The following is a 14,934-nucleotide window of genomic DNA, read 5'->3' as shown; positions in this document are numbered from 1 at the left end:
AAACAAAAATTCCTGGCTCCACCCCTGCTTAGTGTCTGTTGTACTATTTCAGCTAACTTTTACTTTTATCTACCGTACTTTCAGCAAAAAAATTTCAATTTTAGCAAAATAAGTGCATCTCAAATAGACCCTTCATCTACTATTAGTTTTGATCCTAGCCTTTCGTGTCTTAGGTCTTCTTTAAGGATTTGGATTAGTGCTTCACTCACAAAATATTTTTATCACTTTTTTTTTCTTTTTTTTTTATTCAAATGGTTAAAATTGAAAGTAATTTTTTTTTCAACTCTCAATCTTAACTGTTAAAAATCATTATATCATGTGCAATAGTTGACCTTAATTGCTTTATTTTTGACAAACATATTTAAACCTCTCTGAATATTTAACTATTACTACATCAAGTGTATACAATCATCCCGTCCAACACACAACAGGTTATTATAAGAAAGAATTCTTTGAAGGTGACTCAAAGATATTGACAAGAGATTTTGAACCCAATATTTCATGGATCTCATGAGACCTTAAGAACCACTTAATCAACCCCTTAAAGTTTAAAACTAATGTTAATACTGTAGTAAAAAAAAAAATCCTAAATACAATAAATCTAGATATAGCATACCACCTAAGTCATTAGTGCTAAAGTCAGGGAAAAAATGTAATGATTATTCAACTCTCTCTCTCTCTCTCTCTCTCTCTCTCTCTCTCTCTCTCTCTCTCTCTCTCTCTCTCTCTCTCTCTCTTAGTATGATCAGCTAGAGAAACCAAAGTAAAATCAAAGAAAATCCAAAATCACCAATTAGAAAAAACACAAATCAAGATTTCTTCATCTCTCTCTCTCTCTCTCTCTTCCTGTTTGTTTGGTTTTTTTTTTTTTTTTGGCAAAGAATTCGTTAGTTTTTTAAGAAAGTAAGGAGAGTGGGTTCTTGGGTTTTTTTTAGCAAACGATTATGGTCTTCTTCTTTTTTTTTCTTAAAGAGGAGGAAGAATGAATTTTTTAGAGAGGAAGAAGAGAGTGGAGAAAGAAGAAGAACCGAAGAAGACCATACGAAAGTAGCATGAGAATTTCTCTTTCCTCCAATAAATATTAATGAAATAATTGTACATGCAAACTATTATTACCAATGTTTGGTGGTGTAATATGTTGGCATCTTTTGAACCTCTAGCGTGTGATAAACTATCAATTAATGTTTGTTCTACAATTTATCAGTCTTTCTTTCTTTCTTTCTATTGTTTGCTTTCTTTTTGGGGGATGATCTTAATTAGTTGTTGTTTTGCATGCTATTCATTCATTCTATTAAACTACCATTTTTAGTTTCATTCAGTTCAATTGCACTAACACTCTCAAAACTAACATTCAGACTTGTTTAGTTTCATTTTTGATAGCGTTTGATCTATTTTTGAGTTTGACTTAATCAAATCTTTAGAATATCTATATAATATAGTTTTTTTTTTGGGTTACATGTAAAATGGTGTAAATCACTGTGTTTTTGTTTACTTTAAGAGCATTCACATAAGTGTTTATAAAATAGAAAAAGTTGTGAAATTTACATAATTTGGTCTTAAAACTAACCACATCAATGGGTATATAAATGTGTAAATATACACATTTACTACAGTAACCGTGTTTATTTACACATTTACTATAGATGCGTATAACATTAGTTTTTTTTTCTTTCCCCATTGCTCTTGTCAGAAACTTTGTCTTCCCCAACTTCCATAGCAACCTAGAAGAAGAAGAAGAGAACCACCAACCAAGCACTGCAGCCCAACACCACTACCCATTTCACGACAACCCACCTTAAGAAGAAGAAGAAAAAGAGAATCACACAACCACCAACAGCACCACCAGAAAACCCATCCCAACACCACCACTGGAAAATCCATCCCAAACCCAACTCAAAATCAAGCCAAGCCAAATCAAACCCATCAAAAAACTCATTTGAAAAACTCAAGGATAAACCACAAAATCTGCCACCGCTACTACTGGATCCACTGTCGGATCTACCATTATTGCCTTTGTGTTTGACTGTTTGGGTTTGGGATATAAGAGAGAGAGAGACGTGGAGATGAGTAAAGTAATAATAAAAATATAATCTAAATAAAATAGAGTGTATAATAGATAAATTTATGTGGGTGTTTTTGAAAAGTTAAAACATATTTTTATGTGAAAATAAATAGAAAATTTTAGACAGATTGATGTGAATGCTCTAACATTGAGGTTTTTTTTTTGTCTCTTCTTAAACCTTTTTTTTGGTGGGGGGGGGGGGGGGGGGGGTTCCAGAAAGAGTGTTTTGTTCTTGTAGTTTAGCTAGCAACTTCCCATAATGAATTTCATAATTTTATTTTATTTTTCCTCAGAATTTGAAGTAATAGATTGTGATTAGTTCAATATCAATTTTACTAGAAACTATTAATAACATCACTTTTACTAGAAACAAGTTATAATCTACCATCCCAATTGTGGTGAACAAGTTCATGAATTTGTTAGGATTTTTTTTTTTGAGAAACCAAACCCTTAGGCCCTGAAAGAGAAATTACAAAGAGTCACAAGTAACAAGAGGAGCTATATCCTCAAGTTTGGTATTTTACCAAACCTGTAGCTCATTACTAGACTTTGAACTTCTAGCTAAAAAGTGGGCAACTAAATTGTCTATACGTTTCACATGGGAAAAACTACAAAATTGGAAATCATTAGTTAAGAACAAAACATCTTAAATCACATGACCATACTCTGGGTGAGATGAGTCCTTCTGCCTAAGTGCTTTTATAATCACCTCAGCATCACCCTCCACTATGCAATGCACAACCCCAAGTTCCTTAGCAAAAAACATTGCCTTACGGCATGCTAGAAGTTCAACTATTGCTGCTGAGGAAGGCATCTTGATTCGCTGGGACAAAGCACCAATAACAGCCCCTGTGGAGTTCTGAACAACAACACCGATTCCTGTATATCCCAATTCCTTTAATGTAGCTCCGTCAAAATTAATTTTGAGGCGGGGTGAGAGTGAAGGAGTCCACTTAGCTGCTCTAGCCCCGACTGTAGAGACCATGGGCTGCGAAAACTAGGCTATACAAAAGTCATGAAGAAGAGTGGCTGCCTTGGCACGAATCCTACATAGAGCAATAGAGGGTTCTCCAAGCCTGTCTAAGTTTCACTTACTCCAAACCAGCCAAAAACAAGTATCTAATAGATTTGGATTAATACGTTCCTTCATCAAAAAAACCATTCCCAATAAATCAGAAAAATCATTATACTTATACCTAAGGAGCTTAGATAACATCTCATCATTCGACCACACAACCAAGAGAAAGGGACAAGTCCAAAGAGCATTGATTGTGTCTTCAGTCCTAGATTTACATCTAGGACAAAGGGCTATATATGGTCACAACATTACGGCGCCATAAATTGTACAAGGATGGGATTGCATTGTGTGCCGCTCTCCACATCATATGTTTCACTTTGTGGGGGTATTTGTAGACTCCAAATTCCATTCCATAGCCTATGGGATTTTTCGGGATTTGAGTAGCTTGGTCTTTTGCTTCAATATACACCTAAGAGCAAATGATAGGCACTCCGAGTTGAGTAATCCCCATTGGGGGTTGGGAACCACACTTGTTATTTGATACACTCTAGCAGCTGAGGGGGATGCCTAAGATCTTGTTTGCTTCATGAGGCAGGAACTCACTCATAATTAAAGCAGACCTCCAGGCATGAGTGTTCTCATTGATGAGCTCACTTACTTTGGCTTCTAGTGGTAACGTGGCACTGGGGGAAACAATCCTTGCAACTGGGATCTTTGGCAACCACCTGTTCTCCCGAATACGAATTGATTGACCATCACCAATTCTCCATCCCGACCCTAAGTCAATTACATGGCGTGCTTGAACGAGGCTCTTCCAGGGGAAAGAACCTTTGTTTGAGCTAACACAGTCCATAACCAAGCACTCAAGGAAAAATTTGGCTTTAAAAACTTTATGCAGCAGAGTGTCCTCACATGTATGTAATCTCCAAATTTGTTTAGCCAAGAGGGAGTCATTGAATTTACTTAGCTCACGGAAGCCCATACCTCCTTCATTCTTTGGGAGACATAACTTCTCCTAGCTCACCTAGTGGATTCTTCTTTGCTCCCCTTTATACCCCCACCAAAATTTTCTAATCAAGGACTCAATTTCAGTTATAAGGCCTTTAGGGAGTTTAAAGCATGACATAGTGTAGGTAGGGATCACTTGGATGACTGCTTTTATAAGAATCTCTCGACCTACCTGCGACAGTAATTCTTCTTTCCACCCTTTCAGCTTCTTCCAAATTCTCTCTTTAATCAAGCTAAAAGATTTCTTTTTGTCCCGACCAATTAAGGAAGGTAGACCCAAATATTGCTCGTATCGCTGAGTTGTCGGAACACCTAGAAAGTTAGAGATAGCTTCACAGGTTCTGTGGGGAGTGTTTAAGCTGAAAAAGATGTTGGTTTTACCTTTGTTTATATTCTGCCCAGATGATTGCTCGTACAGCTGAAGGAGGGATTGGATTTGGACACATTCAGCAATAGTGGCTCTACAAAACACCAAGTTGTCATCTGCGAACAGTAGGTGTGAGATCTTTAGACCAGTGAAAAGGTGAGTGAAAATTGGGAGTTTTCATTTGTTTTGTTCACCAATGATAATATGAAGGAAAATGGCCTTTGAGTGTTTTCCATCCACCCCACCAAAAATTATAATCTTTCCAAACTGGGGATAAAATGGAGAGGAAAATAATTAAATAAGACTTAAACCAAATGGTCGGTTATGCCCTTCCATTGTTACATTCAAATTTTTTTTTTTTCTTTTTTGGGTTAATCATCTAGCAGGAGTAATGCTATGTATATAACAAATTTGACAAAAATTTTCATAAGAATTGACAAATTTTGACTAATTTTCATTTACCATTATTACTAATATTTACTTTTTTTTACCTGTTACTAGATCATTGGTTGTTAAATTTGTTGTGTAGACTCTCCACCAGTCTTAGGCCTCCAACCACTTCCTTGTCATCTAATTCATTGCAGATCAGCCAATCTTTCTCCCCCTTTTATTCATTCCAACGGATAAGAGGTTTGAAGCTAAAACAGTCCAACACCACACACGATATATATACACAGTTACAGAGTCTCACACAAACTCAAAAGATAGATAAGCCTCTTTCTCTAACACACACAGTCGCTCTCTCTCTCTCTATCAATTCTCAAACACATTCATGGTGCCACCCTTGCTTTCCCTCCAAACCCCCAAACCCCTTCTCTTCCCTCTCCTACCAAAATTCCCACTTCGCTTCAAAACCCCACAACCACAACCACGCTTCACTACCCACTTTCCCATATCCTCCTCACTCTCCCAAACTCCTCCTCCGAACCCATCACTACCAAAATCGAAAACCCTTTTCCCAGGTGGGACCAAGCGACCAGAGCTCAATGTCCCAACTCTCATCCTCCACTTGCACCCAAACGACGTTCTTAACTCCCCAAAAGCCATGGACTTGGTTGACAAGGCCATTGCCAAGTGGGTTCGTGTTGTGGTCCTCACTGGTGATGAAAATAGTGGTGGCAAGCTCTACGAGGCCGCGCGTTTGTTGAAATCCGTGGTTGGTGATCGCGCGTATATGCTAATTGCCGAGCGCGTCGATGTCGCTGCGGCTGTCGGTGCTAGTGGGGTTCTGCTCTCTGATCAAGGTTCGCTTTTTTCTTTTTCCTTTTTCCTTTCAATTACATCAGATTGGTTTTACTGTTTAATCATTAATGAATTGAATGGGAAAGCAATTGTTTTGTTTAACATATGTGTGTTTGGATTAGCTTATTTAGTTTATTGTGCAATTAAGCTGAGGCAAGTGGGCTTTGAGCAACGAATCTCATTTATGAAAACAAAAAAGTTAATTAAATAGATAATTCAATAAAGTTTTACCTGTGCTTCTGATTCGTTGAAGGCTGCCTGTCATGTTAATTCCGAGTATTACAGAGCTTAGAAGCTGACAATATAAATGGGTGCAGAATAAGGTGTCATATACTGAAGTTGGCCAATGTGAATGGTCAGAATGCTGTCAATAATGTAGGCTAAGATGCTGTTTGTGAATGATCCCAATTAGTCTGTTGAGGATCCATAGCTAACGCCATAGTTTGGGACTAAAGCTTTTCTGTTGTTGTAATATGCTGTTTATTGCTTGTTTTCGTTCTCTATCTCTTGAAATACATTGTTAATCACTTATGAGTGTAGCCAAAAGGGGTCCATTTCTTATTTGGATCATCTATTGTTATGAGTTTGTACCTTGGTCCTAGGCAAATCCCAAAATTTGGATTATATATTATGCAGTTTAGCCTTGACCACATTTTGATTAATTCTTAAGTTACATATGTCAGTTGTATTCAGTATTTCCATAAAGTTTCATTTAAATTGCATGCTAGGAATAGTCTGATGTGGTAAATTATATGTTTCTTCTTTTCTGCTGTAGGGCTTCCTGCCATTGTGGCGAGAAACACACTAATTGATTCAAAGCCTGAATCAGTAGTCCTTCCTTTGGTAGCTAGGAATGTACAAAATGCAAATGCCGCTTTAAATGCTTCTAATTCTGAAGGTGCTGACTTTCTTATATATGATATTGGTGGAGAGAAACATGTTGATGGGGCAGTGAAGTCTGTATTTGAGAATGTGAAGATACCAATTTTTGTTGTATTTGCCTCATGTGGAGAGGACACATTATTTACTGAGGCATCAAATTTACTCAAATCGGGTGCTAGTGGCTTGGTGATTTCTTTAGAAGTTTTGGAGTTGTTTGGTGATGATATTGTGAGGAGATTGTTTAACACCGGACACATGAACAAAAGAACACAGGACAAAGTTGAAAGCTCTATTAAGCAAAAATTATTGAATGTGGATAATGGCGTTTATGGGAAAAAAGGGGTTGCTGGCTTTATTAAAGTGGAAGATAAAGAAAAACAATTCATAGAAACAGAGAGAACAGTATTGCTTGAGGCAATAAATGTTATCCGGAAAGCTACTCCACTGGTGATCATTTAATTAAAACATTTGGTAGTTGAGTTATCCTTCAGATTATTCAACATTGCATCATTGGTTTATGGTTTACTCTATTTTGAGTCTGGGAGTATTGGTTTAAATTACAGATGGAGGAGGTTTCGCTTCTCATTGACGCAGTCTCACAAATTGATGAGCCATTTTTACTGGTTATAGCGGTAATTGTGTGCTGAACTTCAACAAATTCTGGTTCCAGGGATATACATTGGTATTAGCTCTAAATTTCATATAAATCTTTTCTCTTTCCTTGAAAGAATTTTATAGGCAGACTTTGTTATAGGTACACATGTCTATATAAGAAATAGAAATGCTGTAGTTTGTCAGTCTAGAATTAATATATGTTATTGGCTTATTTTCTTTGTATAGAAGCCATAGATTAACCTTAGGTTCATATTCATTAATTTCATTTTGTATAGAAACTGTAGAAGGAAACTCAGTGCAATGCAGCCTCATCCTTACTAGAAGGGGTCATCTGAAGTTTTTCATAGCATATGACTTTATATAGGATAATTTTATTGGTCAAATCACAGGTCATGTCTTTCTTGCTATTTGCTACATCAATATTCTTTGCTATATCAATAGTTGTTTTATTTTAGCATATCTGCTATCCTTGTTGAGCCTATTGTTTGACCTGGTGCATGCAACATGTGTATCTCTTTTTCTGTTTGAGTGGGTGAAATAATTGTACTGCTATCTTGTTCTTGTAATTATGAGTCTAATTGTCTCCTCATAGTCAACTATTCATAACGTCTCATCAGGAAGGCATTGACATTGAAATGATTTCTTAAATTAAGCTTGGTTTTTGCTGCTCTTTCTTCCTCTTTCAAGTTTTTTTAATAAACTTAAATCATTTAAAAGAAAGTTGCTTTTATGATGAGAGCAAGGTCTGACTAAAGGGCTGTTACAAAAAGATCAGTACTCTACTTTGAAACATTCAAGCCATAGAGTTAATTAGAATATTACTTAAGTTTTCTCTTGACAACTTCATATCTCTTGATATCACTAGGGTGAATTTAACTCTGGTAAGTCAACCTTTATTAATGCGCTTCTTGGAAGAAGGTATCTCAAAGAGGGGGTTGTTCCTACGACTAACGAGATCACTTTCCTACGCTATTCTGAGTTGGATTCTAGTGGGGAACAACGTTGTGAAAGGCATCCAGATGGTCAATATATATGCTACCTCCCTGCTCCAATTCTTAAAGAAGTGAGTGAGTTGATTTTTCCTTGTTCATACTTCAGGGTTTTCTTTGAAATTTTTGGATGGCTTATGTTTTGTTATGATTGATTACTCTGTACCATATTGCAACGATGCTCTCAAGTGTACATGTATGTGGACAAGTCAACACATGCTTGCACATGTTGGTTGGTGCACAACCATAAATTTTATGCTAATGGATGACAACATAGATACTTTTGTGAATAAAGTATCATTTTTTGCTGGCATTCTTTGTTATTGGAAAGAAGCTACTCGTTACTAGTCCTTTATTACTTACCTCACAAAATGTTTGTGCGTGGACCTTTGATATATGTTGAAGTTGAACAATGAAATTACTTGCTTTATATTAATTCCTACTATTATAGAAATTTTGTTAATTTAATTTGATATATCATGTCATTCTTTCTATATATTGAATAAAAGATGAGATGCAAGTTGCTAGTAAACTAACTTGATTATTTATTGATTAGACCACAGGGATTCAGTGAGTTGCATGTAAAACCAATTATAGATTTCATTACAAACCTTCACTTTCCTGCAGATTATGTTGTGTGATCTACTTTGGATGCTTTTACACCAGAAAGAAAATAAGTTAAACAATATTTCAGTTAAAATATGAGTAGTGTCTTGGTACGTGATTTTATACTTCAACCAAACGCAAGACCTGCATGGGCCACAACATTTCAATAATTATTCTGTTTTAAAAGTTGTATTATTTTCTTATAAAAAATACTTACCTGCTTGTTTTCCTATAAAAAAAGTACTTACCAAAAAAAAGGAAAGAAATAAAGAAGTAACATAAAGAGGAGAGGGAAAGATATGAGTAAAGTATTGCACAATGTACTAAAACAAAGGATTCACAACATATGCTTCTTCAACAATTCACCCTGGATGTCTAAATTACTCCAATTACTTCGTCGAAATAGATCTGAATATTAGTTGATTGTAATAATTGTATTATATAATGGAAATAATTTATTTATCCCTTTCTAAAGCAGATGATCATTGTTGACACACCTGGAACTAATGTAATTCTTCAAAGGCAACAACGCCTAACTGAGGAATTTGTGCCCCGTGCAGATTTGCTTCTTTTTGTCATATCTGCCGATCGTCCGTTAACTCAAAGTGAGGTATGTATTTTGACTAGCTGCACTAGTCAATGTGGCATAGCTTGCTACTTAAATGTTGTTCTCATCATGGAAATCAATGAATTCAAAATAGCACAGCTCTGGCTTATGCTCTCTTTGTATACAAGTATGATTAATTTTTGCTGGTCTTGCTATGGAGCATCCATATCACTTGGAGAAGCCTCCGATTTTCTATTAAATATGTCATATCCTTGTTTTTACTGTTATCTTATGTATAAAATCTTTTATCTAAAAAAAGAAAACAGGGACAGGTGTTCTACATGAATTTGTATTATTAATAGCTTCAAGCAAATCTATTATCTGGGTTTGCACTATCACCAAAGCTGAATTCAGTTTCACTACTGGTATTATTTTTCAGGTTGCTTTTCTTCGTTATACTCAGCAGTGGAAGAAGAAAGTTGTGTTTGTCTTGAATAAATCTGACATATTTCAGAATTCCGAAGAGGTTTGATTTTGCAACTTGTTTGTATTGATTTTTGATTTGACCTTAGATGACCTTCTAATAAAACTAGTCGTAAACCTGCGCGTTGTGCGTGATAATTTTTTAAATAAAATACTATTTTAGTCCCTAGACTTTATAAAGAGTTTTTTTTTTTTTTGTATTATTATATTTAATTGTTGATTTGATTGCACTATAAAGTTTTTAATGTCCTATAGTCATCTCTATTTTATTTCTTACTCCTCTTTACCACCATTTTATTTTCCAAATAATAGTTATTAATTGACATTTGATTTCATTTCTTTTTTTCTTCCTTCATTTATTCTTTATTACTTTGTATGTTCCCTTGCTAGTTGTAAATTTTATGGTTATTAATAAGAAATAGATATCATGGATGGCTTAAATAGTTATAGATGTAGTTATGTTATTGGTATGTCAAAGGTTTTTTTTTTTATTTTTTAATTTTTTAATGGGGGATGTGACTGAATTTAAATGTTAAATAAAATGATATGAGAAAAAAATAAAAAATAAAATACACAACAATAAACACTAACTTATTCAAATAATTCTATATAATATAATAATAGTACATTCTTATATACTATTTTTAATTATTTATAATGCAATATGATAATATATAACAATCAAAGTCATAAAATAAAAAAAAATAAATAAAAAAAAAAAAACTTAAAACACACAACTAAATCCCATCAACCAAAATGGAGTTCTAAAGAATACAAAACTTTATCAAGCTAAATAGAGATGCAAGAAAAATTAAAATAAAAATCCACTAAAAAATTGAGGGAGAAAGAGTAGGAAATAAACACCTTTTTGTGAGAGAAAATTATGTAAAGAATGGAAGAGTGAATGACAAATTTATACTAAGAGGATGATAATAAAAAGAAACAAAATAAAGGAAGATAAAAGGAAAAAGAAAGAGTGATATTAAGGTAGAATGTTTGGGGAGATGAAAAGGTAAAGAGAAGGAGAAAGGTTGGAGAAAGTGTAAATGTTAAAAAAAATGAGTACAATTTGATGAACACAATAAAAAATTACATTTTTTATTTTTTAAAACAAAAAGAGAGAGAAAATATAAATAATTTAATGATAAAGAGGATGTGGTTGAATTTCAATATTGAGTAAAATAGAAGAGAAGAAAAAAATAAGAAAAATTAAAAGATATAACAACAAACACTAAATTATCCAAATTATGGTATGTAATGAAATACTATTTTATTTTTATCTAGTATCTTTAATTTTTTATAATGTAATCGGATAAAATTTAACAATCAAATAGCAAAATAATAATAATAATAATAACTTAAAACACGAAACTAAATTGTATCAACCTAAATTAGAATTCTTAAAAACACAAAAATTTATCAATCTAAAGCGGAGATGCAATAAAAAATAAAAATCCACCAAAACATTAAAAGAGAGAGAGAGAGAGAGAACCTTTTTGTGAGAGAAAACTATGTAAAGAATGGAAAATAGTGACAAATTTATAGTAAGAGAGAAGGGATAAGAAGAGACAAATAAAGGAAGATGAAGGGAAAGATGAATAGCAATATTAAAGTAGAGGGTAGTGAGGAGATAAAAAGGTAAAGGAAGAAGAAAGGTTGAAAAAAGTGTAAATATTTAAAAAATAAGTGAATGTAAAAAAAATTATAGGAAAATTGGAAATAAAAAAGAAATATATATGGATGTTAAAACCGACAAAAATGAATATGTAAAGTCAATAATCTATTTATATATATATTTATTTATTTGTAAAAAAATCGGAATAAATAATAAGTAATAATTATGTGGCTAATAACATGGCGATGAGGTGGCACAACAGGAGCTCAGCAGCAATAAATGCCATGTTTCAACTTTTAGTATAATATAGATGATTAAAAAGATCACTTTCATCTACTTGAGCTCCTCAATCACCTTTCTGCTCATCTGGAACTATTTGTGTGATCTGATACAGCTTGAGGAAGCTATATCATTCATCAAGGAAAATACTCGGAAGTTGCTAAATACTGAGCAGGTGATATTATACCCTGTTTCTGCACGATGTGCTCTTGAAGCAAAACTTTCAGCTTCCTTTGACACTGAAAGTGACCATGGAGAATTATCAGTGCTTGATTCCCGATGGAGAACCAGGAGCTTCAATGAGCTTGAAAAGTTCTTGTATAGTTTTTTAGATGGGTCAACAAGTACTGGAATGGAGAGAATGAAGCTTAAACTTGGAACACCCATTGGAATTGCAGAACAACTCCTTTCTGCTTGTGAAGCTCTTGTGCAAGAGGAATGCCAATGTGCCAAGCGGGATTTGGCCACAGCAAATGATATAGTTGCTAGTGTAAAGGACTATGCTGCCAAGATGGAAATGGAGAGCATCTCTTGGAGAAGGAAGACTTTATCTCTGGTATGCTTTTCAGAAATTTAAATTCTTTCATGAGTTAGAAGTGATTTTGGTCGTACTCTGTTCAGATTGTGTTTATGAACTGTACTATATAAATTGCAGATTGATACTACAAAATCACGTGTTCTGGAGCTTATAGAATCTACCCTTCAACTATCCAATCTTGACCTTGCTGCTTCATATGTTTTCAAAGGGGAAAAATCTGGCACAATGCCTGCCACCTCAAGGATTCAAAATGACATAATTGGTCCGGCACTCTCAGACGCACAAGTAAGTTAATGGTTTAAACCTGTTTGGGTTTGTTATTTTGCCCAAAAGTTTAATTTTTCTTTTTGTATTCAGTACTCTCCCATGAACAGGGTTTTACAGTTCTTAAATCATAGTGTTATCATCATGCAAGGATTATTCCCTTGGTACACCATATTTTTGGTATTTGCAGATTTTAAGATTTACTAAAGCTTATATTTCTCTGCCGATGATTTTCCTCAGTACTTTCGGTACTACGTTTTTCCATGAAACTATTCGGCATTGAGTCATGAGTTGATGTTTACTTTTAATATTTTCTTGGCGTGTAGAAACTACTTCGAGAATATGTCATGTGGCTACAATCCAGCAATGCTCAAGAAGGGAGTCTGTACAAGGATTCTTTTGAAAAACGATGGCCTTCATACATCTATCCAAAAACTCATGTGCATTTGGAGACCTATGAGTTGCTGAAAAAGTTGGATAGAATCAGCTTGAGAGTGGTAGAGAACTTGAGTGCCAGCGCTGCTTCCAAATTCTTTGAGAAAGAAATCCGTGAAGTGGTGAGTTCAAAAGTCTTTAGGATTATGATTAGCACTAATTGTTCTTTGAGCAAGAAGATGGAATTACGAACAATTAAGTTGTATGGTAACCATCTCTTTGATGTATGTATGTAAGTGCAACTTGTAATAGAATGCTTATTGGGATGTGTAGAGCATGTTGGTTAATGTACTTGCTGATTTTGTAGTCTTCAAGGAAACTTTGTGAAAGCAAATATTGTCCATGCATTTAAGTCTAAAATTTACAAAAGTCATGCTTTTTAAGTTGATAATGGCTTGTGACATGATGTTCTGTTAAGATCTGGAATTCTATTTAGTGTGAGTGTGAGTGGGGGTGATGTGGGGCTGTTGGTGCATGTTACTCCATTATTCTTTTTAGACTCCAGAATGAACGATTTACTTCTTCCTTAGCAGTGGTTAGCATCTGCTTCTTACTTGGAGTTTTATCCCAACAATGTTGTCAATTTTATCCAATAATTGCTCATTATGATTTTTCTTGCTTATTTTAGTTCTTGGGGACTTTTGGAGGACTTGGAGCAGCTGGTTTGTCTGCATCCCTTCTGACATCTGTATTGCCAACGACTTCGGAAGATCTTCTTGCTCTTGGCCTTTGTTCCGCTGGCGGGTGATATTTCTTTTTCAATCTGACTCTTTCTGCATCTCTGTATTATTCTTTATTATTCCTGAAGCCTTTCAATGCCCAAATTTCTCGATTTATTGGTAGTCCAAGAGACTGAGGTCCTTCAACTTCATAATGTCATTCTGGACCAAAGAAAAAAAAAAAAAAAATCTAATGGCATTGGTAACATATATATCAAAATCGGCCTGTTACTGCAATCGCTAATTGAAACCGAGGTATTTGATATGGTATTCACCAAAAAACAAAAAGGTAGTTGATATAGTTTCTAAGCTAAGCATTCCATTGGCTGAGTTCTAATATGTGTGTTTGCAGAAGGGAAAGGAGAAAAAATGGCGTCTCTGATTCTTTCTCCCTTTCTCGCCTGTACTTTCACCCTTTAAAAATGAAGTTTGCATTCTTAGATTGTTTATTATTTCTGATTGAACCTTTGTTTCTGTGGTAGGTTCTTAGCCATTTCAAATTTCCCAGCTCGTAGGCAAGTTACAATAGATAAGGTGAGAAAGAGTGCAGATGCCTTGGCCACTGAACTTGAAGAGGCCATGCAGAAGGATCTCTTGGAAACTATCGATAATATTGAGAGCTTTGTAAAAATTGTTGCTCAGCCTTACCAAGATGCAGCACAGCAAAGAGTAGACAGACTCTTAGAGATTCAACATGAAATATCTGATGTTGAGGAAGAGATGCAGAAACTAAATGGTGAAATTCAAAATCTCCATGTATTATGACATCTGAAATTTTTGCTGTCATATTAAGTTTTCCTCCTTGGTAATGAATGCAAGGAGGCATATACCTTTCCTTTTTTCACTTCTTTGAATTGTTTTTGTGTGATTGAGTGTTGAATATAACAATGTATCCAAAGAGGACCAGTTTCTCATTTAATTTTGAACTGATCCTTATAGAATTGTATGAATTATCTGCATTTACATCAAGGTGAAATCTTTGTGACAATATATGATGCCTGCTTATAGATGATTTTCTTTTAGTATTCATGTCATAAGTCATAACATGATTATTTTGCAAACTTTGATGTAATTCAGGTAGTGATTACAACTTTTCATGATTGAGGTGTAAGCTGAAAGTGCAAGTATCCTCGTTCCATAGTTTAGGATGGATTTGTGCAATTAACCTTAATTTTTTAGTTGCTAGCCTAAATCCCATATTCCAATCGATTTACTATGTTGTCCACAAGCTAGGAATGATATATATATATATATATATACACACA

At 34.5% G+C, this 14,934-nt stretch overlaps 2 protein-coding genes across 2 annotated transcripts; one reads left to right on the top strand and one right to left on the bottom strand.

Moving 5' to 3' along the window:
- Window positions 1-2,708: 2,708 nt before the first annotated feature.
- On the bottom strand, window positions 2,709-3,047 carry LOC126708268 (uncharacterized). The gene has a single exon (XM_050408070.1). The coding sequence runs from the start codon at window positions 3,045-3,047 to the stop codon at window positions 2,709-2,711; it is 339 nt and encodes a 112-aa protein (XP_050264027.1).
- A 2,041-nt stretch (window positions 3,048-5,088) lies between these two features.
- LOC126710593 (probable transmembrane GTPase FZO-like, chloroplastic) lies at window positions 5,089-14,657 on the top strand. Its single transcript, XM_050411132.1, has 11 exons — window positions 5,089-5,699; window positions 6,473-7,026; window positions 7,143-7,211; window positions 8,060-8,257; window positions 9,268-9,399; window positions 9,776-9,862; window positions 11,829-12,269; window positions 12,369-12,536; window positions 12,842-13,072; window positions 13,579-13,694; window positions 14,152-14,657. Exons 1-11 carry the CDS (start codon window positions 5,228-5,230, stop codon window positions 14,432-14,434), a joined length of 2,751 nt encoding a protein of 916 aa, XP_050267089.1. The 5' UTR covers window positions 5,089-5,227; the 3' UTR covers window positions 14,435-14,657.
- Window positions 14,658-14,934: the final 277 nt, after the last annotated feature.

The sequence above is a fragment of the Quercus robur genome, chromosome 12 (genome assembly GCF_932294415.1).
Source record: "Quercus robur chromosome 12, dhQueRobu3.1, whole genome shotgun sequence".
Classification (NCBI taxonomy): domain Eukaryota; kingdom Viridiplantae; phylum Streptophyta; class Magnoliopsida; order Fagales; family Fagaceae; genus Quercus; species Quercus robur.
This window is presented reverse-complemented; position numbering and strand designations above follow the sequence as displayed.